Genomic DNA, 21,615 nt, shown 5'->3' with positions numbered 1-21,615 from the left:
GTTAAAACAAACAAGGCACTTTCTCCTATGAGAGCAATATTAATGTTCTCATTCCACTTTTTAAAGTTAGATCCATTCAGCTTGTTTTCAGTCAATAGTGATAACATGGGATTCATTTTGATAATACAGGATACTACAAAATAATAGAATTCAACAAATAGAAATTAATAATGGTTTAACACAAAATCAATTCAGAAATTATAAGCACATAGCAAGTAGGAATGATATGAGAAAATACTTAAAAATTCAATCCTAAATAATTTCCAAGGTTTTTCAACAAACTGATATCAGTGTCCCGTTTAGGCGAGAGTCAAAGGTACCATCCATTAAATAGAGTTGTCAGCTCATCTAAAATGTTAAACATTCTAGCAACCTTTTATTCGATCAAGATTGGAATCCAGCGTTGTCCCGTTTAGGCGAGAGTCAAGGCTATTCTATCTTATGAGCTTCTACCATTGTTTCGCAATTTGCAAGTCAAATATGGTCGCCACCATTAGGGTGATCCATACCATATAAAACACTTACAAACTACTTATCATGCGAGATTAAACGGTGCGAAATTGCTAATGAACGTTCCTCCATTAGGGAGGATTACTTACTAAAACAAACGCGGTGTAAAACCCACAATGGAGATCGAATATCTTAATAATAATAAAGCTCATTCTTTAAAATGTATTTTCTTTATTATTCTAATAAATAAATTCTCATTAAATTCGAAATTTAGAATTAAAATTCAAAATTAAGAATTTAATATAATATTTATAAAATTATACTTAGATGGTGATTGAAATAAAATTAATTATTTCCATCTTAGCAATAATCTTAAATATAAATATTAAGGAAATTAATTTAAGTTGAATTAAATTAAATAATTAGCAACTTAAAAATTTCCTTTGAGAATATATTTATTGAGTTCGAAAATTTAAAGTATATAACAAATACAATTTTCGAAAATAATAAAAATAGAAAAGAAATACTTCAAGCAAAAAGATCACCTATCTAGATTTTCTTTTGACTAGTTAATTCAATTTCTAATAATATCTATATTTTAAATTTATTTATTTTAAATTAATCAATTAAATGAAAAAAATAATTGATTGTAGTTGGTCCAAGAATTAATTAAAATAAATAATTAATTTACAACTCAATCTCCTTTTCAAGATTAAAAATTCGAAAAATATTGCATAAATAAAATGCAATTTTCGAAATTGATTAAGAAAATAAAGAAAAAATATATATTGAAAATTATTTAAATTTAAGTTGATAAATTAAATTTCAACTTAAAAATAATTTTCTATTTAATTAAGTGTCATGAAAAATCAATAAATATTTATATATCATGATGAAAATCAACTTAGATATTTAGATTTTTCAAGTTAATTAAATGTACTAAATTCAAGAAATAATAATTAAGTGTAGAGAAGGCTTAATTATTTATTTCTAATTTAATACTAGGAAAAATATACTTAATAAAATTGTACCAAAATTAATTATTTAAATAATTAATTTCACAAAGTATAATATTTTCCTATTCAAATATTAGAAATAATAAGTAGTCTAGAAATTACTATCTAGAAAATATCTTACTTGACTAAGTATCTTTTCAACAAAATTTGAAAAATATCTAATTTAAGTTATATAGAAATAATCTAAAACTTAAATAATTTCAAATTTAGATTTAATTAAATATCAAAAATTAAGTTATAACCACTTAATTTGAAGATATCTTTTTAAGTTAATATTCGAAAAGATATTAACTTAAAAAAAAATATCTTAAGAATCTTTAATAACTAATGCCTAGGATTCCTCAACTTGATTTAAAATTTAAATCAAATATTCAAATTTAAGTTAGATAAGAAAAATCAGTTTTTACAACTAATTTATAACTTAAATATTAATATTTAATTAAATAAGCTCCAGAAAGAATCTAGTTAGTTAAAATTCAATATTTAATTAAATACAAGAAAAATACAAATAGTTTGTCTAGAAATAATATCTAAAACTAAAAGTGTTTTTCTTAAAATTAACTTTAAAATATTAAAATGAAAATAAATTTTCATATATTTTAAAAGTTAATTATGTTGCTAATTCAATTTTATTAGGTCAAACTAATATAATTAACCTAGTACAGTTATTCAAATCAGGCAAATGGGCCTTCACAATTGGGGTAGTTCATGTGAGGGGGGGCTGGGTTCAGTATGTCGTACCCACTTCTATGGCTCCGAACTCTCACACAAGGCCCAAAAGAGAGGAATTTAACCTTAAAATGAATAACTGTTATTAATTGAATAGGTCCAATAACTAAATGGACCTAAATAAAATCTATCATGGTGTGACATTTTATTTAGCAACAACCTATATGCATCTATATTAAAACAAAATAAACATATAGGCTCACACAGGTACACACTTGGATGGATCCTATCATGTTGCTAGGTCATACACAGATGAAAGAAGATTGTAAAATTTACCTGTTACAAATTATTAACTTGACCAAGGGAGCCATCAGATCATTAGATCTGGCAAAAAGTAACCATGGCTATTTGCAATCAAGTAATAATAGGTTTTGAAAACTTACATACAACCCAAAACCACATACTCCTGCAACAAGGTTAGCTGGATAGTTGGAAGTAGGATTTATTTAATTCTAAATAAATAATTTCGAAAAAAAATAAATAATTAAATAAATAAATAAAAAATAAAATTTAATTTTCGAAAAATTAAATTAAAATAAAATAAATATTTATTTTTGAAATTAAAAAAAATATTAATTTAAATTTCGAAATTATTTAAAAAAAATATTTAAAATTAAACCTACAATTTTGAAAAATTAGGTTTCAACCAACCTAAATATCATTTCAAAATTTGCTAACTACTTTTAAAATTTAAATGTTATTTTATAAATAAAATTAAATAAAAAATTAGAAAAGATAAATTAAATATCTTTTTCAGATTTTAAATTTAATTTAAATAAATAAATAACAAAATTTAAAAGTTAGCAAAATATCTTACATCTATTTAAAATTACATGATTATAGTTATCTTATTTTAAATTTAAACAAGGTCAAATTATTTAAAAAAGATTTAATTTAAAAATAGTTAAAATCTGACCTTAAATTTAAAAATAAGATAAGATATAATCAAATTTAAAAATAAGATAGATAATTAAGCAATAAGATAGATATTTACAATTTTAAAATTCAAATTACACTAATATCTTGAATTAAATTTAAAAAATATTAAATTAATTCAAAATGATAATTAGAATTGAATTAGGAATAGTAAATATATAAATACAAAACTACACAAAAAATCAGAAGTTAATTCCATGAAAAAGCATGAAAAAACGAAGAAAAACGAAAAAATTGTGAGTTATACGGACAGTTTTCACGATCGCAGGAAAATTTCAGCACAACTCCGATTTTTCCGAATCTTCAAAAAATCATAACTAATTCAAATTAAATCGAAATTTAGTTCTGTAAAAAAGTAACTTGCTTAATTTTTTCCATACTATCCAATAAAAATAAATCCAGAAACAGAATCGCAAATATTTTTCACGAAAATTTACAAACACCAATCAATCATCAAATAACACTCAATACAACATGATACCATCCAAAAACAAACAAACAATCGTTTTAAAGTCCAAATTTCTTGTAAGTAAATAAATTACCATGGCTCTGAGGCCAGTTGTTGAAAATTATTTTACCAAGATCTTAGATCTACTCACAAGTATGTTGTTTAAACACCCTAAATATGAACTTTCTAAAACGATAAATTAAACACATATAAAGTTAAGAAAACCTTACATTGATGCAGCGGAATTAATGTCTCCTTCCACTCAGATCTCTAACCCTTGTTTCCTTTCTGTAGCAGAGTATAATCAAGATCTGAGCCCGAATGTCCTTCTTCTTCAAGTTTGATCCTTCACAGTCTTCCAATCTATGATTGAGTTACTGCTTGCTGTGTGTGGGCACTCACTCTTTCACTAGGGTCACGAAATTGATGAAGGGAAAAGAGAAGAGAGGGTTTCGGCCAGGTATAGAAAGTGGGGAAGGCTCAGTTTTTCTGAAGAGAGAAATTTCTGTCAGAAAGCTAATGTTCAAAGATGTGTATTTGACTGAGCCATCACTTTCTATTTATAGGCAACTACTAGGTTTAGGTTAGGAATTATTTGGCATTAATAATGAAAATATTAATTTGAAAAACCTCATTAAGTGGCCGGCTAAGGTGTAGTAGTGGGCCCCACTTGATTTTGAAGTTTTATCAAATTTTATCTCTATTTTCTCAAAAATGCCAATTTTCTAATTCTAACCTTTTAAATGCCAAAACTAATTATTTAATAACTAAAATACATTATTAAATAATATTTTCATTTAATTTAATTATTAATTAGACATATAAAGTCCATTAATAAATAAATAAACCTAGAAACTCTTTTCTTTACAATTTCACCCCTGCTTAGTGAAAATTCATAAAATTAGACATAGTCTAACTTTAGAATTATAATTGATCAATCACGAATCAATTAATGAGTCTTACAAGTAGAATTTTCTCAACTAGAATGGGGACCATGGATCTATATGCTGAGCTTCCAATAAGTGAACCAAATTTACCAAGTAAATTCCTACTTATTAATTCTTCGTTGAATCCACTCTTAGAACTTAGAATTGCACTCTCAGACTTATATAGAGCATATTGTATGTTCCACGATATCAATATGCTATCTCATTTAACCATTGTTATAATCTTATTGTGATTTAAAGATCCTCTATATAGATGATCTACATCGAGATGGGATTTCTTTACCGTTCTCACCCCTCAATGTATTTTGCCCCTTAAAACACTTAGCTACCTGTAAATGGTGTTTAGTGATCTAATAATTAGTTAGTTAAACAAGAGCTCATCCATTTACTTCTATTTGCTAAGCTCGAAGGGAATCATCACTTGACTTCTATACACCAGTAGAAGCTATAGATTCCATATTTATGTTCAGCACTCCCACTCAATCATACTATCATGTTCCCAAAATATACGTATCACCCTGACCCAAAAGTAGGCTTAACTAATAAATCTAAGAACATGAATAGCACTCCTGAGTTGAGCCTAAGCATATCAGGATTTAGATTCTTTTAATCTTAAGATCAACTACTGATATTGACTTGGAAAGATATGTATAACGGTAAGTTTGTAATATCTTAACTTAGTTGCAATATCGGTCCAGTCCAATGTATACTCCATACATTCGAAACTAGTATACTTTACTAATGTCCTGGAAAGAACATAACACTTACTCCAAGTGTAAGTACACATCATCGCTGATTATCACATTAGTGTAAATCTAATAACACTGATGAAACAGGGACCAAGTCTTTTGATTCATATGATCACAATCACATTCCACTGTGTTGACGATACTGTAATTGTGAATAAACATATGATCTGGATTTATCTGATTTTGTGTGTGTGAATGTAATAAACATATTAAACCATTAGCATGTAAAATTCATGCAAACATCAATCACTTCAAATTTCTTATATTGATAACTAATCAGATTGTAAAGAGTTTTATTTAGGGCATAAAACCCAACACTCCCATGGTCCAACCTATGGCCTTTTTATGTTTTCTAAGGATATCTAACAACTTTGTTTCTTCTTTTTCATCTAAATCAGATGCAATGATAACAGGATAAGTGTTAGACTCTCCTAGAAATGCATATTTCAAAGTGTCGGGCAAAGGTTTAAGATCTAACTTTGGTGGTTTAGGAGTTTACTCAACATGCTCTAATGGAATACATGGTTCAATTTTGGCTTTCCATTTTTCAGTATCCATTAGTAGGGTAGACTCAAGCAAAGAATTGACATCATGAATAAAATCATCAACATTTAAGCACATTCCAAACATTTTTGCATAAGTTTCAAAAGATTCATTCATGTCCATTTCAAACATATTTTCCGTGTTAATCATGTTTACTTCATGTATTTCCTCACACTCAACAGATTTAGCAACATTAAAAACATTCAATTCAACAGTCATGTTTCCAAAAGATAATTTCAATACACCATTACGACAGTTGATAATTGCATTAGATGTAGCTAAAAATGGTCTACCTAAAATGATGGGTATTTGAGCATGAGCATTTTCAACAGGTTGAGTATCAAGAACAATGAAATCAACAGGAAAGTAGAATTTATCCACTTTAATTAAAACATCTTCTATAATACCTCTTGGAATTTTCACAGAACGATCAGCTAATTGAAGTGTTATAGAAGTTGGTTTTAATTCTCCTAGACCAAGTTGCTTATAAACAGAATAAGGCAGTAAATTCATACTAGCTCCTAAATCAAGTAAAGTTTTGTTAATAAAATGATCACCAATGATGCATGAAATTGTTGGAGAACCAGGATCTTTATATTTCACAAGGCTTTTATATTGAATTATGGAGCTAACTTGTTCAGTTAAAAATGCCTTTTTTGGAACATTAGTGTTTCTTTTAACAGTGCAAAGGTCTTTCAAGAATTTGGAGTAGGCAGGAATTTGTTTAATGGTATCTAAGAATGGAATGTTGATACTTACTTGTTTGAACACTTCTAAGATGTCACTATATTGGTTGCCTTTCTTGAGTGGAAGTAATCTTTGTGGAAAAGGAGCTTTTGGAATGGAAGGAAGAATTTGATCATTATCTTTTGACAAGTCATTTGTGTTGGAAATTTGAGGTTGGCTTTGGTCTTTTTTAACTTGAGGTATGTAATCGGGTTTGGCAATTTGTTTTCCAGACCTAAGAGTTGAAATAGATTTAGCTTCTTCTTTATGACTAGGAACTCCTACTTCATATTGACCTTTAGGATTTGGGATGGATTGGCTAGGAAATCTCCCTTTTTCTCTCTCAGTTACGGCATTGGCAAGTTGACCCAATTATGTCTCAAGTTTGGCAATGGATTGAGATTGATTTTGCATGATTTGTTGGGTGGATTGCATGAATTGTTGTAAAGTGTCTTTTAAGGAAGGCTTTCTTTGTGGAGGGTAAGATTGACTTGGTTGGGCATGATTCGGATTTGGCATGTTGAATTGGTTTCCTTGGTTCATTTGTGGTTGGTTTTGTCTCCATGAAAAATTGGGATGGTTTCTCCAATTAGGATTGTATGTGTTTGAAAATGGGCTATCATTTGGTTTACCATATGAATGTAATGCATTAGCCTCTTCGGAAAATGTTTCAAGAAAAGAAGGACATGATTGATCATTATGACAAGTACTAGCAAAAATATCTTTTTTAGGTTGAACATGAGAATTCATAGTTTGACTTATGACTAAGGCTTCTTCTTTTCTTGCTAATTTTTCAAAAGATGTTCTCAAATCAGTTTCTTCTTTTATTTCATATTTCCTCCTCTTTTAGGTGAATTATTTGCTCTAGACCTAGGCTCAGAATAATTCCATTGTTGTGAATTAACAGATAATTCTTCAAGAGCTTCCCAAGCCTCTTGCCCTTGTAATTTCAAAAAATTTCCGGTGTGCATAGATTGAATCATTTGTCGGTTTGAAGAGGTTAAACCATCATAAAAATATTTTACAAGTCTCCATTTTTCAAAACCATGGTGGGGACATTTTAATAATAGATCTTTAAATCTTTCCCAACATTCATAAAATTCTTCATTATCTCTTTGATAAAATTCGGAGATTTCTCTTCTTAAATTATCAGTTTTGGACATGGGGAAAAATTTGGCAAGAAATTTATTAAAAAGTTGATCCCAAGTGGTTATGGTTCCGGTTGGAAGTGAGTTTAACCAAGCTTTGGCTTTATCTTTTAAAGAAAAAGGAAACAACCTAAGCTTAACCGATTCATCCAAAAAATTTTGAAAACGAAAAGTTGAGCAAATATCTAAGAAATCTTTTACATGCATATAAGGATCTTCTCTTTCTAAACCATAAAAAGAAGGCAACAATTGAATGATGGATGGTTTAAGTTCAAAATGAGTGGCATTAGTAGTAGGCAAAACAATGCATGATGGAGCATTAGATGAAATAGGTGAAAAATATTCAAGTAGCGTTTTTTCTTGCGCAATATTAGGTTCTTGTTCCATTATGCTTAATTTTTCAAAAACACTTTCAATTTCACCTAAAGTTACTACTCTTTTTACCAAACGATTTTTAGAATCATGTTGCCAATGATGCATGCAATGTCACAAATTTCACAAAGAAACACAAAGTAACACAATAATCTCAAGAAGACAAATTTCTGATGTGGAAGATCAGTTATAAACCGCAACCACAGAGCATACTTTATACCACGAAGAGATTGTGATTTTTTTTAAATTTTAAATTTTTCATTTTTTTTTGTTTGACTTGTTCCCAGGCCTATTTTATTCCACTTACACACGACTTAATAACAACTCCCCGTGGTTAATTATTAAGTGTGGATGGGAACTTTGCCAAATTTCCTTTAAGCAAAAATTGCTTATGTTGAAAGAACAAGCTTTGTTTTTAATTTTTTTTTCAAGTATTTTCTTAAGCAAAGTAAATAAAATTACAACTAAATAAATACAATAAAAAAATGACAATAACGATAATAGATAGTTATATCAAAGTTAAGAGGCACAAAATGCCATCAACTAACTATAATAATAATAGTAGTAGTAGTAGTAGTAGTAATAATAAGATTTTAGGACGCACAAGATGTCATCAACTAAAATGATAAACAAAAATAAAAGCTAGGAGACACTAATGCCATCACTAGAGGAGGGATAATAGGAGGCAAAAATGCACTCAACTATCAAGTATGTAGGAGGCACAAAATGCACTCAACTACTAAAAGAAAAAAAAAAGGTTAGGAGGCAAAAATGCACTCAACTAACAAATAGGTAGGAGGCACAAAATGCCATCAACTACCAATAAATATGTATATAAATAGTATATAATATATAATATATAATATATAACAATATATATGTATAAATATGTATAACTTTCTCTTTTTTTTTTTAACTTTTTTTTTTTTGATTTTTTTTTAGATGAAAGTGAGAATAATAAAAAAAATAACTAGTAGAAGAATATTACTTACCTTGTAGAAAGATCGTTTCTTTTTAGCAACTCCCCGGCAACGGCGCCAAAAACTTGTTGTCCTCAAAAGTGAGTGTTTTAATATTTATACTCGCAAGTGTACGAATCGTTTCGGAATATAATGTTCATGTAAGTGTAAGGTCGAACCCATGGGAGTTGACTAACATCAAAAGAAACTATTTAAAAAAAAACAAGAATATTCTAACCTAGTTCCAAATGTTTGATGGGATTTTTCTTTTGCAAAATAAAATAAAAGACAAGTAACTAAAATATTTAAGATTAAAGATGAGTGAGTATGAAAATGATTTTCAAATAAGATGTGTAAAATAAGATTATTAAGATATTAGAATCCACAAAATGCAAGTTCAATAATATTTATAAGTATATTGATTTCCAAATTCAAATATAGTTGAAATAAATCACACTATATTTTTCAAAATATATTTTCTATTTAAGCACAAGTTATTTTCAAAAAGATAGGATTTTTCTTCACTTATAAAAGGTATAATTTCTAAGCATTAAATGTGTTACAATTTAATGAAACTACACAAAATCAAAGAAACTATGTTTAGGACAAATATAACACTTATATTCTAAGAATTAGATGTAAACAATTTAATGAAAGACATTTAATCAAAGAGTATTATATTTTTGCATAATGAAGAACTAAGTGGAAATATGCTTTAACAATCAAAAATACATGATATTGAAGATGAAAAAGACATATTTTTGATAGAAAAATCCATGAACTTTATAGCACAAATGGGAAATCAACATACAAACATAAACACTATCTAGTTACATTTTGCTTCATCATTATCTTAATAATCTTGAAAAAAGATTAGAAGCTCATAACTAGATAAAAATTACAAAAGATAAACATACTTGACATGCTCTTCAAAATGTAAAAATGGTAGAAAGAAAATTGTGAAAATGAAGAGTGTGGAATGGAGAAGTGTTTTGGGTTGAAGAGGTGTTTAGGGGGGGTGAAGAGATGTGATTTAAAATGGTCTTCCAACACCATATTTATAGGCGAAATTGGGAGTTTAAATTAATCAAAATAAAATAAATAAATTGATTAATTTAATTAGTGTTGGGAAGAGAAGGGATAAATAGAGTATGTGTAAGAGTATTGGAAAAAATAAATGTTTGTTTGGATGGAAAAATAGTGAAAAGATAGGGTAAAAATAAATTAGGAATGTTTATTTAGGTGAAATAAATTGGGAAGAGTAAATGAATATTTAGGTGTAAGTTGTGGGAGAAATATATGGATTTTGTTGCTTTTATGTGTATGAGAAAATAGGAATAAAGCAATTAATTTAACTGCATTTTTTTTCTTTGTTCTCAGCAGGTACACGTGGCAAGGGCTGGTTGGAGCTAAAGCTGACAGAATTCCAAATGGCGTGTGCTGGTTTGCTGCTGGGGCTGATTGGGTGCATGCGTGGCGAGCTGAGGCTGGGGCTGGTTGCACGCGTGGCGGAAGGAGAGGGCTGGCAGCTGCTCGTGGGCCCCGCGTGGAAGAAAAGCAGCAGGAGGAGATTGCTCTCACTCTCTCTTGTCTGGGGTGCATCTCACTCGCCACCTGGGTCGTTAGATCTGCAGGAGAACGGCTCTGATTGGGTCAAAGAGCTGACCGAGAGTGGGCCTTCTAAAGGGCTGATGTGATTTTCTTTGAAAATTGCACTTTTAACTCAATTTCTCTAATATTTCTTCAATTTAATCCCAATCTTTTTCTTCTAAACACACCTAAAAATACATAAAATTAATTAGAAAACTAAAGTAAAATTAAAAATAAATACCACATAACATATTATAATAAAATAATTATAAAAACACATAAAAACATATAAAATTACAATAAAGCTAATAAATTCAAAAATAATTAAAAACTTAAGAACTAAACCAATTTTTAGTTAAAAAAAATGTGAAAAATAACTCTAATTTCTAGAGTTATCATGAACCATGCAATATTAAATGTTATTTCTGATCTATATTAATAAGTAAATCTGATTATATTGAAATGAGTTTTATTTAGGGCATAAAACCCAACAAACTCCCACTTGCACTAATATAAAACAAAATGTGCATTTCAAATAATCTCAACACCTTGATATACAAATCAAGTGTAGTAGTAGTAAACTCCTTGTAATAGGATCTGAAAGGTTGAATTAACCACAACCTTTCCTCCACTATTACTCTTCCTTAATCACAAAATCATTGATAATGTGAAATTCCTCTCTATATGTCTACTCTCTTGGGATACTGGATTCTATACATTTGGCAACTACTTCTTGGTTATTCAGGAAGTAACACTAGTAGTTAAGGCAATTTGGAATGGTGCCAAAAATGTATAGAACTTTCCTTAGACTGAATAAGTACCTTTCCTGCAACTTTAACATTCAGTCCCTTTCTGGTAGACCTAGAGACTTCAGATAGGTTTTTACACTTCTCCAAAATCACTATTCCACCCCCAGAGTAATCACCATCTTATCAACAGACTTTCTAACACAAAGGCAAGTCTTGAAATCGGATGTGGTGTAGTCTAAGAGTTTTAAACACACTCTTATTGACTAACATATAGTTCCTCTTCTTAATCTTAAGATTTACTTGATTGTCTTCCAATGTTCCTCTCCTGGATTAATCTGATACCTACTCATTACTCCCACTCAACAGCAGGTGTCTGGTCTAAGGCATACAAAAGCATGTCTAAGACCTCTCACTGTTGAATTAAGAAATTCTTTCATGGCTTTATCTTTTCTGGAATAGTTGAGACTTTTCCTTAGATAAATAAAATCTATGTCTAAGAAGTTGTGAATAGATTGCCATTAGAAAGAAAATGCTTCAGCATCTTACTAAAGTAAGTTGCTTGCATTAGAGTAACTAATTACAAGGTATACCATAAGCCATAGGTTTAGATAAACTCAAACCTATAATACTAGGAACAAGAAGTTTTGTTAAGTCCATTGAATAGACTTATTAACAAAATTTCCTTTTATGTCCTTGTAATAGAAAAATTTAGGTTACTCCATGTGAATGGATTAAACCATAGTTCTATTGGCTTTTCTTCTTAGTTTCTTATTGTTAGGTTATAATTAGCTTATGTTCCGGGTCTTTAAAGTTAGCAATATCTCGTCTATTGGTGTCTTTTGGAGCAGTTTTACGCTTGATTTTCATGATTTCAGGTTCCCGGGGTGTTAAAGTTCGAATTCAGTCAAATGGCGAAAAACTGGGACAAACTTGGAAAAAATTGGAAAATTCGGCTCCAGACGCATCAGTAGTCGCGACCTCCAGAGAGCCAGGTCGCGACCCTGGTCACGACTTCGAGAATTGGCAGAAACTCGGTTTTTCGAGTTTTGCCTGTAGTCGCGACCAGCTTAAATGCTAGTCGCGACTAGGTAAGGAAATCGCAGATTTGACCTAATTTTGATTTTTCTCTCAATTGGAGGCACACCACTCATCCCTATATAAGGAATACGACATTGAAGGTCAGAAGGAAGCAAAAACAGACCTAATAGTGGAGGCAAGTGGAGAGGAAGCTATCTTGAAGACCTGGAGCGATACCACCTTCTAGTTTCTTTCTTTTACCCTTTTAATTCTTCTTTATGTTTGTTTTTATTTCTGAATTAATTAGGGATGTTTTTAGAGTTATTATGAACTAAATTTCCCAATAAGGGAGGATGATGATTGTTGTTTAAGTTTATGCCTAATTAATAAATAATTGTCATTCCTTCATCTTAGGTGTGAATACTATCTTTATTTGTGTTTAATTCCATGTGCAAGCTTGATCACCTTTTACATGTTTAATGATCTCAATTCGAAATCTGAAAAGTGAGAATTGAGAATGCTAAAATTTGGATAGTCTAGGTTCTGATGTAAAACAAAAGTATTTACATAGCCTCAGTGACTAATAGATTATTGCTTAATGCTGATTTTGTGTTGATTTAATTAAGAAGTTAATTAGAGAACATATTATTTAGAACCTAAAAGATCTGAAAAGAGTTAGGTTAATTTATAATCTGTCTTTCACATTGAGATAAGGATAGCAATTAGGTATTAACATAGGTAGCTTATCAACAGGATTCACCTCCCTATTCTCTCATCTTGATTAATCTTCGTTTATTTTCTCTTTAATTTTCTGAGTTATTTACTTTCAAATTGCAAACTTATTATTTTACCGAATAGAATCATAAGTATAGTTTAGTAGTACTTAATCCAATTCCTTGTGGTTCGACCTCACTTACGTGAGATACTACTTGATTGCGTACACTTGCGTATAAACATAATTTTCGTAACAAGTTTTTGGCGCCGTTGCCGGGGAATTGTTTAAAGATTAATATTACACAAAATTATACTAACTTCTACTTTGGTATATTTTCTCTTGCTGATTTTTTCTAACCTTTTTCTTGCAATAATTTCGTGATCTATTTCAGGAATCATAAGTGTATACGCCGTCAAGGACAAGCTGTGATATTACCAGTTGATCCCGAAATCGAGAAAACTTGTAGGAGAAACCGAAAGAACAAGAGGCAAGAGGTAGTTTCAGCAACTGTTGAAACTTCAGAAATCATGGCTGCTAATGCTGCAAACAATGGAGGCAATAATGGTAATAATGGTGGCGCAGTAGAAGATCAAGCTAATGGCCGCAGCTTGAGAGATTACATTCTCCCTACTCTGACGGGAGTGCAGTCGTGTATCAGGCCACCGGCAGTGGATGCAAATAACTTTGAGATCAAACCTACCATACTTCAAATGGTGCAGTCTTCAGTTCAGTTTGGTGGCCTCCCTTCTGAAGATCCTAACCTGCATCTCTCTAACTTCATGGAACTTTGTGAAACTTTTAAAGTTAATGGAGTTAGTGATGATGCCATTCGACTGAGACTGTTCCCATTCTCACTCAGAGAACGAGCCAAGAGTTGGTTAAACTCCTTGCCACCCAACTCTATTGCCACCTGGAATGATCTAGCAACGAAATTCTTATCAAAGTTCTTCCCTCCAGCAAAGTCTGCAAAGCTGCGAGGAGAAATAAACAACTTCTGCCAACAAGATAATGAATCTCTCCATGAGGCTTTGGAGAGGTTTAAAGATCTGATCAGAAGGTGCCCTCATCATGGTATAGAGAAGTGGATGCTGGTCCACAACTTCTACAATGGGTTGGTAGGAAACACTAAAACTTTAATAGATGCAGCAGCTGGAGGAGCCTTTATGAGAAAGAGTGCTAATGAGGCTTATGATCTATTGGAGGAGATGGCTCTAAACAATCAGCAGTGGCCAACTGAAAGGAGTCAATCAAAGAAGGTAGCTGGTGTGTTAGAGGTTGATGCCATCACAAAGTTGACAGCACAGGTTGAGGCATTGACAAAGATAATTGCAGGGCAAGCTAAACAAGCCCAAGTTGTGTGTGAGTTATGTGGGGGAAGCCATCACTTTTCAGAATGTCAAGCTGATGTGGATGATTTGCCAATGGATGAAGCTAAAGCCATTGGAAACTATTCACAGAACAACAACAACAACTATGGGTTCAACCAGGGTAATAACCGAAGAAACAGTGGGTTCTATCAGCAACGAAATCAGAACCAATCGAATCAACAGTTTAATCAAGAACAAACCTGCGGTGGAAATTCTAGTTTGCGGTACAGTTATTGCTTCAATTCATGACTGAAACTAGATCTTCAATCAAAGACCTGCAGACACAGATGGGCCAACTAGCAACTCAAGTAGCAACCCGTCCTCAAGGGAATTTGCCTAGCACAACTGAAGTAAACCCCAAAGAAAACTGCAAAGCAATTACCCTGAGAAGCGGTAAAAATTATGATTGTCCTGAAATGCCACAACTAGTGAATGGAGAAAAGGAGAATGAAGAGCAACCAATGTCAACCCCAACACCCACTTCAACGAAGGCTACTGATAGTCAAACACAACCACAGCAGTCTCCACCAACTAATAGTGATCACCATGTAAAAATACCATACCCTCAAAGGCTTAGAAAGTCAAGCTTAGACAAGCAGTTCACCAAATTCCTGGAAGTTTTCAAAAGACTTCACATTTACATTCCCTTTGCTGAAGCTTTAGAGCAGATGCCAAGTTATGTGAAGTTTATGAAGGAAATCATGTCAAAGAAGAGAAAGATGGAGGATTATGAGACAGTGGCTCTAACTGAAGAGTGCAGCGCCATCCTACAGAAGAAACTCCCTCCTAAACTCAGAGATCCAGGGAGTTTCACTATTCCTTGTACTATTGGGAAAATTGAGGGAATAAATGCACTTTGTGACTTGGGAGCCAGCATTAACTTGATGCCTCTGTCGGTGTTTAAAAGATTGTAGCTGGGTGTAGCAAAGCCAACAATAGTAACTCTCCAATCGGCGGACCGATCACGAGCCCATCCTAGAGGAGTCATTGAGGATGTGTTAGTTAAGGTTGACAAGTTCATCTTTCCAGCTGACTTCATCGTTTTTGATATGGAAGAAGATAGCAATGTCCCAATTATTCTTGGGAGACCATTTTTGGCAACTGGCCAAGCCTTGATCGATGTTCAGAAGGGTGAATTAAAGCTGAGAGTCCAAGGAGAAGAAGTGGTCTTTAATGTGCTAAAGGCTATGACGTACCCAAAGGCAAGTGATAACTGTTTCTTCATTGACTTGATTGATGAAATGGTGAGTGAGAAAAAGCTGCTAGATGATCCTCTTGAACTAAGTCTAACTGAAGATGAATTGACGGAGCAAGAAGGACAAGAGGTCATGGGTTATGTGAAGTGGCTTGATTCCTATGGGCCCTTGAACAGAAGATATTTTGAGGAATTGGGAGCAGTTCCAAAAGAGCTAAAGCCATCTACTGAAAAGCCTCCAGAACTTGAATTGAAGGTGCTTCCTAGTCACTTGAGGTATGAATTTTTGGGTCAAGATAAAAAGCTGTCAGTTATTGTTTCAGCTTCTCTCTCTGATGTGGAAACTGATAGACTTTTGAGGGTACTCCGAGCTCATAATAAGGCCATCGCTTGGACACTAGGTGATGTCAAAGGAATCAGTCCTTCAACAGTGATGCATCGAATTCTCATGGAAGATAATGCCAAACCAACAATTGATGCTCAATGAAGACTTAATCCACCCATGAAAGAAGTTGTCAGAAAAGAAGTAGTTAAGTGGTTGGATGCTGGAGTTGCTTATCCTATTTCAGATAGTAAGTGGGTTAGCCCGGTGCAAGTGGTCCCGAAGAAAGGTGGAATGACGGTGATCAAGAATGAAAAGAATGAGTTGATTCCTACAAGAACAGTCACTGGTTGGAGGATATGCATCGATTACAGGAAGCTCAACAAAGCAACAAGAAAAGATCACTTCCCTTTGCCCTTCATTGATCAAATGCTAGACAGATTGGCGGGGCAAGAATATTACTGTTTTCTTGATGGATATTCTAGATATCACCAGATAGCTATAGCACCTGAAGATCAGGAGAAGACTACTTTCACATGCCCCTACGGTACCTTTGCTTTCAGAAGAATGCCCTTCGGCTTGTGCAACGCTCCTGCTACTTTTCAAAGGTGTATGATGGCTATCTTTTCAGATTTGATTGAATCTTGCATTGAAATTTTTATGGATGATTTCTCAGTGTTTGGTTCTTCCTTTGATCATTGTTTGGAAAATCTGGACAAAGTGCTAACAAGGTGCGAGAAGTCTAACTTAGTGTTAAACTGGGAGAAGTGCCACTTTATGGTAACAGAAGGAATTGTTCTTGGGCACAAAATTTCAAAGGCCGGAATTGAGGTGGATAAGGCTAAGGTTTCAACAATAGAAAATTTGCCACCTCCAGTTTCTGTAAAAGGAGTGAGGAGTTTCCTAGGACATGCTGGCTTCTACCGCAGATTTATCAAGGACTTCTCCAAAATCTCAAAACCTTTATCTAGCTTACTTGTAAATGGTGTTCCATTTGAGTTTGGAGAAGATTGTTTAAAAGCTTTCAAGATTTTAAAGGAGAGATTGATTACAACACCGATAGTAACTTCACCAAATTGGGAATTGCCGTTTGAATTGATGTGTGACGCAAGTGACTATGCCATTGGAGCGGTTTTGGGTCAAAGAGTTGACAGAGTATTCCACACAATCTACTATGCTAGTAGAACTCTGAATGATGCTCAATTAAATTACGCCACTACAGAGAAAGAAATGTTGGCAATAGTGTTTGCTTGTGACAAATTTCGACCCCACCTGATTGGAAATAAGGTAATTGTCTACACAGATCATTCAGCAATCAAATACCTTATGACCAAGAAGGATGCAAAACCAAGACTGATTCGGTGGGTACTTCTACTTCAAGAGTTTGACTTAGAGATAAAAGATAAAAAGGGCACCAAAAACCTGGTAGCAGACCACTTGTCAAGATTAGAGCTGGAAGAGAGTCAGAATACAAAGGAGGTACAAATAAATGAGCAATTTCCTGATGAACAACTATTTAGTGTGAGGGAAAACCTGATGGTACCGTGGTACGCTGACTATGTTAATTTCTTGGCTGCAAAAATAACTTCGCCCGAGCTTTCGCGTCAACAATTGAAGAAATTCTTTTCTGAGGTGAAACATTACTATTGGGAAGAACCAATCCTCTACAAGCACTGCGCTGATCAGATAATATGGAGATGTGTGCCTGACGAGGAGATGTATTCTATCCTAAATCATTGTCATGCTTTACCATGTGGAGGACATTTTAGTGGAAATAGAACAGCTGCAAAGGTGTTACAAAGTGGATTCTTTTGGCCAACGCTATTCAAGGATGCTACTACCTTTGTAAAGGCATGTGATCGTTGTCAACGAACAGGTAATATCTCAAGAAGAAACGAGATGCCTTTAACAGGAATTTTAGAAGTTGAATTGTTTGATGTGTGGGGAATAGACTTTATGGGTCCTTTTCCTTCATCCTTTAGCAATCAGTACATTCTTTTGGCTGTTGATTATGTGTCTAAATGGGTCGAAGCTTCAGCTACACCTCAAAATGATGGAAAGACAGTTCTCCGCTTCTTACAAAAGAACATTTTTACTCGGTTTGGTACTCCTCGAGCAATAGTAAGCGATGAAGGGAGTCACTTCTGTAACAAGCAGTTTGAAACACTTCTTTCAAGATATGGTGTCCGACATTGAACTGCTTTACCATACCATCCCCAAAGTAATGGCCAAGCTGAAATTTCTAATCGGGAGATTAAGATGATTCTAGAGAAAACAGTGCAAAGATCAAGGAAAGATTGGTCAAGAAAATTAGATGACGCATTGTGGGCATACAGAACTGCTTTCAAAATACCGATTGGCATGTCCCCATATCGGTTGGTGTTTGGAAAGGCTTGTCATCTACCGGTGGAGTTAGAGCATAGAGCTTTTTGGGCCATGAAGACTCTTAACATGGAACTGAAAGCTGCAGGGGAGAAAAGACTGTTACAGCTGAATGAGCTAGAGGAGTTTTGGAACGAAGCCTATGAAAACGCAAAGATATACACAGAGAGAACTAAAAAGTGGCACGATCAAGGTCTAATACGGAAAGAGTTTCAACCAGGGCAGCAAGTGTTACTCTTTAATTCAAGGCTAAAATTGTTTCCTGGAAAGTTGAAATCAAGGTGGTCGGGACCATTCACGGTGGTCAAGGTGTTTCCTTATGGAGCGGTGGAGTTAAAAGGTGAAAGTCCAACAACTTTCAAAGTTAATGGACAACATTTAAAGCTCTACTTGGGAGGTCAGTTTGACCAAGCCAAGTCCGCCATGATCTTGGCGCCACTTTGAAGTGCAAAGCTCAGCGTCCAGCTCTATGACGATAAAGACAGCGCTTCTGGGAGGCAACCCAAGTATTTTTCGTTAGACTTTTGATTATGTTTTAGCATGTTTTAGTATTGTTAGTATTTTCAATTTTTAGATTAGTACCAGACATTATTTCTTTTTAATTGAATCGTGAAAAGCGTGAAAAAAAAAATAAAAAAAATTCGACTTGGAGCCCAGTAGTCGCGAGTAGCCTTTGGCCTAGTCGCGACCTATTTCCCAAGTCGCGACCTCAGTCGCGACTTCCTGATTTTCAAGAGAGGCAGGAAATTTGATCGTAAGCTAGTCGCGACTAGCCTTAGGCCAAGTCGCGACTTGCTCACGAAAATTTCTATAAATTCACACTTTCCCCCTCATTCAACCCTACACCAACAAATTTCAAATTTCAAATCCTCTCAGCCGACCCTACCCTCTTTCCATCTCAAAAATTCAATTTTTCATCCCCAATCCTCAATCTTTTCATCTTTTCTCAAATTTCTTAAACCCAATCTAATCAAAAACCCAATTTCACTCAACAATCTACACATATCATCAAAACCCACACCAAAAATAACCCATAATAGCCCAAATCCAAAAATCACCATTGTTTTCAACTTCAACCTCAAGCTTTCAAGAACATTCAACAATGGAGGTGGAGTAAAGCTTTTTCGAGTTTGTAAGTATCACTTTCTTCATTCTTTAAAGAATTTGATTAATTGTTTTTAGATTTTGAGTGATATAAATGTGTGTGGTGCAAAAATATTGATGATATTGGGTTGTTATTATTGTATTGTGGTATTGAGTGTTTAAGAATATTGTTTGAGTGAATTTTTATTTTTGGGATAGAGAAAATTTAAGGGGAAGTGCTGCCCAATTTTTTTTTTAGAAAAAAAAGTTTTAGAAAAAAAAAAGTTTCAGAAAAAAAAAATGGCACCAAAGAGGACTAGGAATGTTGAGCAAGGTTCGTCTTCAAACCCACCACCAACGGGTTTTGATAGAACCCGCTTTGGAAATATCGAGGCCCACAATCGCTTCGTGAGGTTAAAGAATAGGGCTTATATTGAAGATCGGGGTATTGAATTCCCGGAAAATCCTTTAAGGCGCCAACCTCGGTTTGAAACAATCAGAGCTTAAATAGAAAGAATGAAGTGGGGAAGCTTTGTGGATACTCGGGGTCGGGCTAATGTTACTATGGCCTATGAATTCCTTGCGAATTGGCCCGACCGCCGGAATGGGGAAGTGAAGGTGCGTGGAAAGAAAGTTCCCGCCACTGCTGATGCATTCAATGTGATGTTCTCTGTCCCAGATTACACTAGGGAGGAACAACGCCTCCGAATTATTGAGGAGGAAGATCAGTTTGATATGGTGGATGTGGCAGAGACAGTGGGATTTCCTGGGTTGAGGTTCCATGACAATGATGGCACCGAGGGGTCGCCAAATATTCTATACCGGTGTGAGCTGAACCCGGTGGCAAAAACATGGCTGTACTTTGTGAGTGCTGGGTTAGTGCCCAACAAGCATTTTTTCGATGTCCAAATGGATCGCCTGAAATATGTGTACGCCATAATGAAGGGGTACAACATTAACATTGGACAAGTCATAAGGCAAAGCATTGACCAAATCGTGCAAGGAGCCCCGGGAGGTGGTTTTGGTTTGGCAGGAGTTATCACAGAACTCTGCGGGGCATATGAAGTTCCCCAGTTAGAGTATGACAACACGGTGTTGCCACTTCGCAAGATGGACATCGCCTTTGTCAACAGGCTGAAAGAGCCACACCCCTATGGCCAGCCACCACCTGATGCACCGCAAGGGCGTAGGCGGCAACGTGAGCCTAGTGTTGAAGAAGAAGAGGAGCAACCACTACAATTGCCTGGGCCCATCGATCCTACAACACAATACACTCATGCACAGCTGAGTTATATAATTCAGCAGAATAACCACATGCAACAATACACGGTGCAAAGGAGTCTTTATGATGAGGGACAAGTTCAGCAAGTCAACTCTCTTATCAACAGAATGAATATTGGGATTGATGACCCGAAGTATTTCGCACAACCTCCTCGGTTCTATCCCTATGACCAGCTGCCACCACCCAACCCTTTCTGAAAGGGTCTCAGGTAAGTTTCTTCTCTCTGCATATTACTGTATACAATGGGGACAATGTAATATTTAGTTTGGTGGGAGAGACTTAAAAATTTTAAATTCTGCACTTTAATTTCTGCATTTTAATTTTCTGTTTTAGTTTTTGTTTTAGTTAAGGAATGGCAATAAGCTTGACGATAGTTGTACACTGCTGATTAGCGTGATGTGATCTGAAACTGTAAAATAGCTGTGTGCTTGATTTTGTTAACTCTTTGGATTAGTTTGGATGCTTAGAAACCTGTGTTTTTCTGCAAATACTCAGGTTGTGAAAATTGTTATAATTGTTTTATTATGGTTTGTGGTAAGATTGATAGGATAGCTTAGAACTTGCATGTTTATTCTTTTGAGGCGAAATCCTTGATAGTGTTCAATTGGAATATGATTTAGGCATTTGTTGGATAGTTTGAGCCTTTCAAGCCTACCATAATGTGTATCCCTAGTTACCCGTTTGAGCCTTAACCTGTTGTGTTTTCACCCACTGATTTGAAATTTTGCAACCACACTATTAATTTTTGTTCTCACCATGATTATCCATGATATCATAAGCTATATGATTAGTTTGGGGGAAAAGAAACATTTAGTGTGACGAAATAGTGAGAGGGAGAAAATTTTGTAAGATTGAGAAGAAAAAAAAAAAAAACTTGTAATTCAATGTCA

The 21,615-nt window shown here is 33.8% G+C and overlaps 1 protein-coding gene and 2 non-coding genes across 3 annotated transcripts; 2 read left to right on the top strand and 1 right to left on the bottom strand.

Annotated features, from left to right (window-relative positions):
* Positions 1-7,585: 7,585 nt before the first annotated feature.
* LOC115715406 (small nucleolar RNA R71) lies at positions 7,586-7,692 on the top strand. Its single transcript, XR_004011279.1, has one exon. It is a non-coding gene; the product is annotated as a small nucleolar RNA R71 (small nucleolar RNA).
* Positions 7,693-14,062: 6,370 nt separating this feature from the next.
* Positions 14,063-14,169, bottom strand: LOC115715407 (small nucleolar RNA R71). The gene has a single exon (XR_004011280.2). It is a non-coding gene; the product is annotated as a small nucleolar RNA R71 (small nucleolar RNA).
* Positions 14,170-18,237: 4,068 nt separating this feature from the next.
* LOC115713280 (uncharacterized) lies at positions 18,238-19,553 on the top strand. Its single transcript, XM_061113794.1, has 2 exons — positions 18,238-18,553; positions 19,543-19,553. The coding sequence occupies exons 1-2, from the start codon at positions 18,238-18,240 to the stop codon at positions 19,551-19,553; spliced, it is 327 nt and encodes a 108-aa protein (XP_060969777.1).
* Positions 19,554-21,615: the final 2,062 nt, after the last annotated feature.

The sequence above is a fragment of the Cannabis sativa genome, chromosome 4, assembly GCF_029168945.1.
Source record: "Cannabis sativa cultivar Pink pepper isolate KNU-18-1 chromosome 4, ASM2916894v1, whole genome shotgun sequence".
NCBI classification, from domain to species: Eukaryota; Viridiplantae; Streptophyta; class Magnoliopsida; order Rosales; family Cannabaceae; genus Cannabis; species Cannabis sativa.
This window is presented reverse-complemented; position numbering and strand designations above follow the sequence as displayed.

Bases quoted from the DNA above. Each gene is read 5' to 3' on its own strand.
- LOC115713280 (XM_061113794.1), top strand. From the start codon at position 18,238: ATGATTCTAGAGAAAACAGTGCAAAGATCAAGGAAAGATTGGTCAAGA.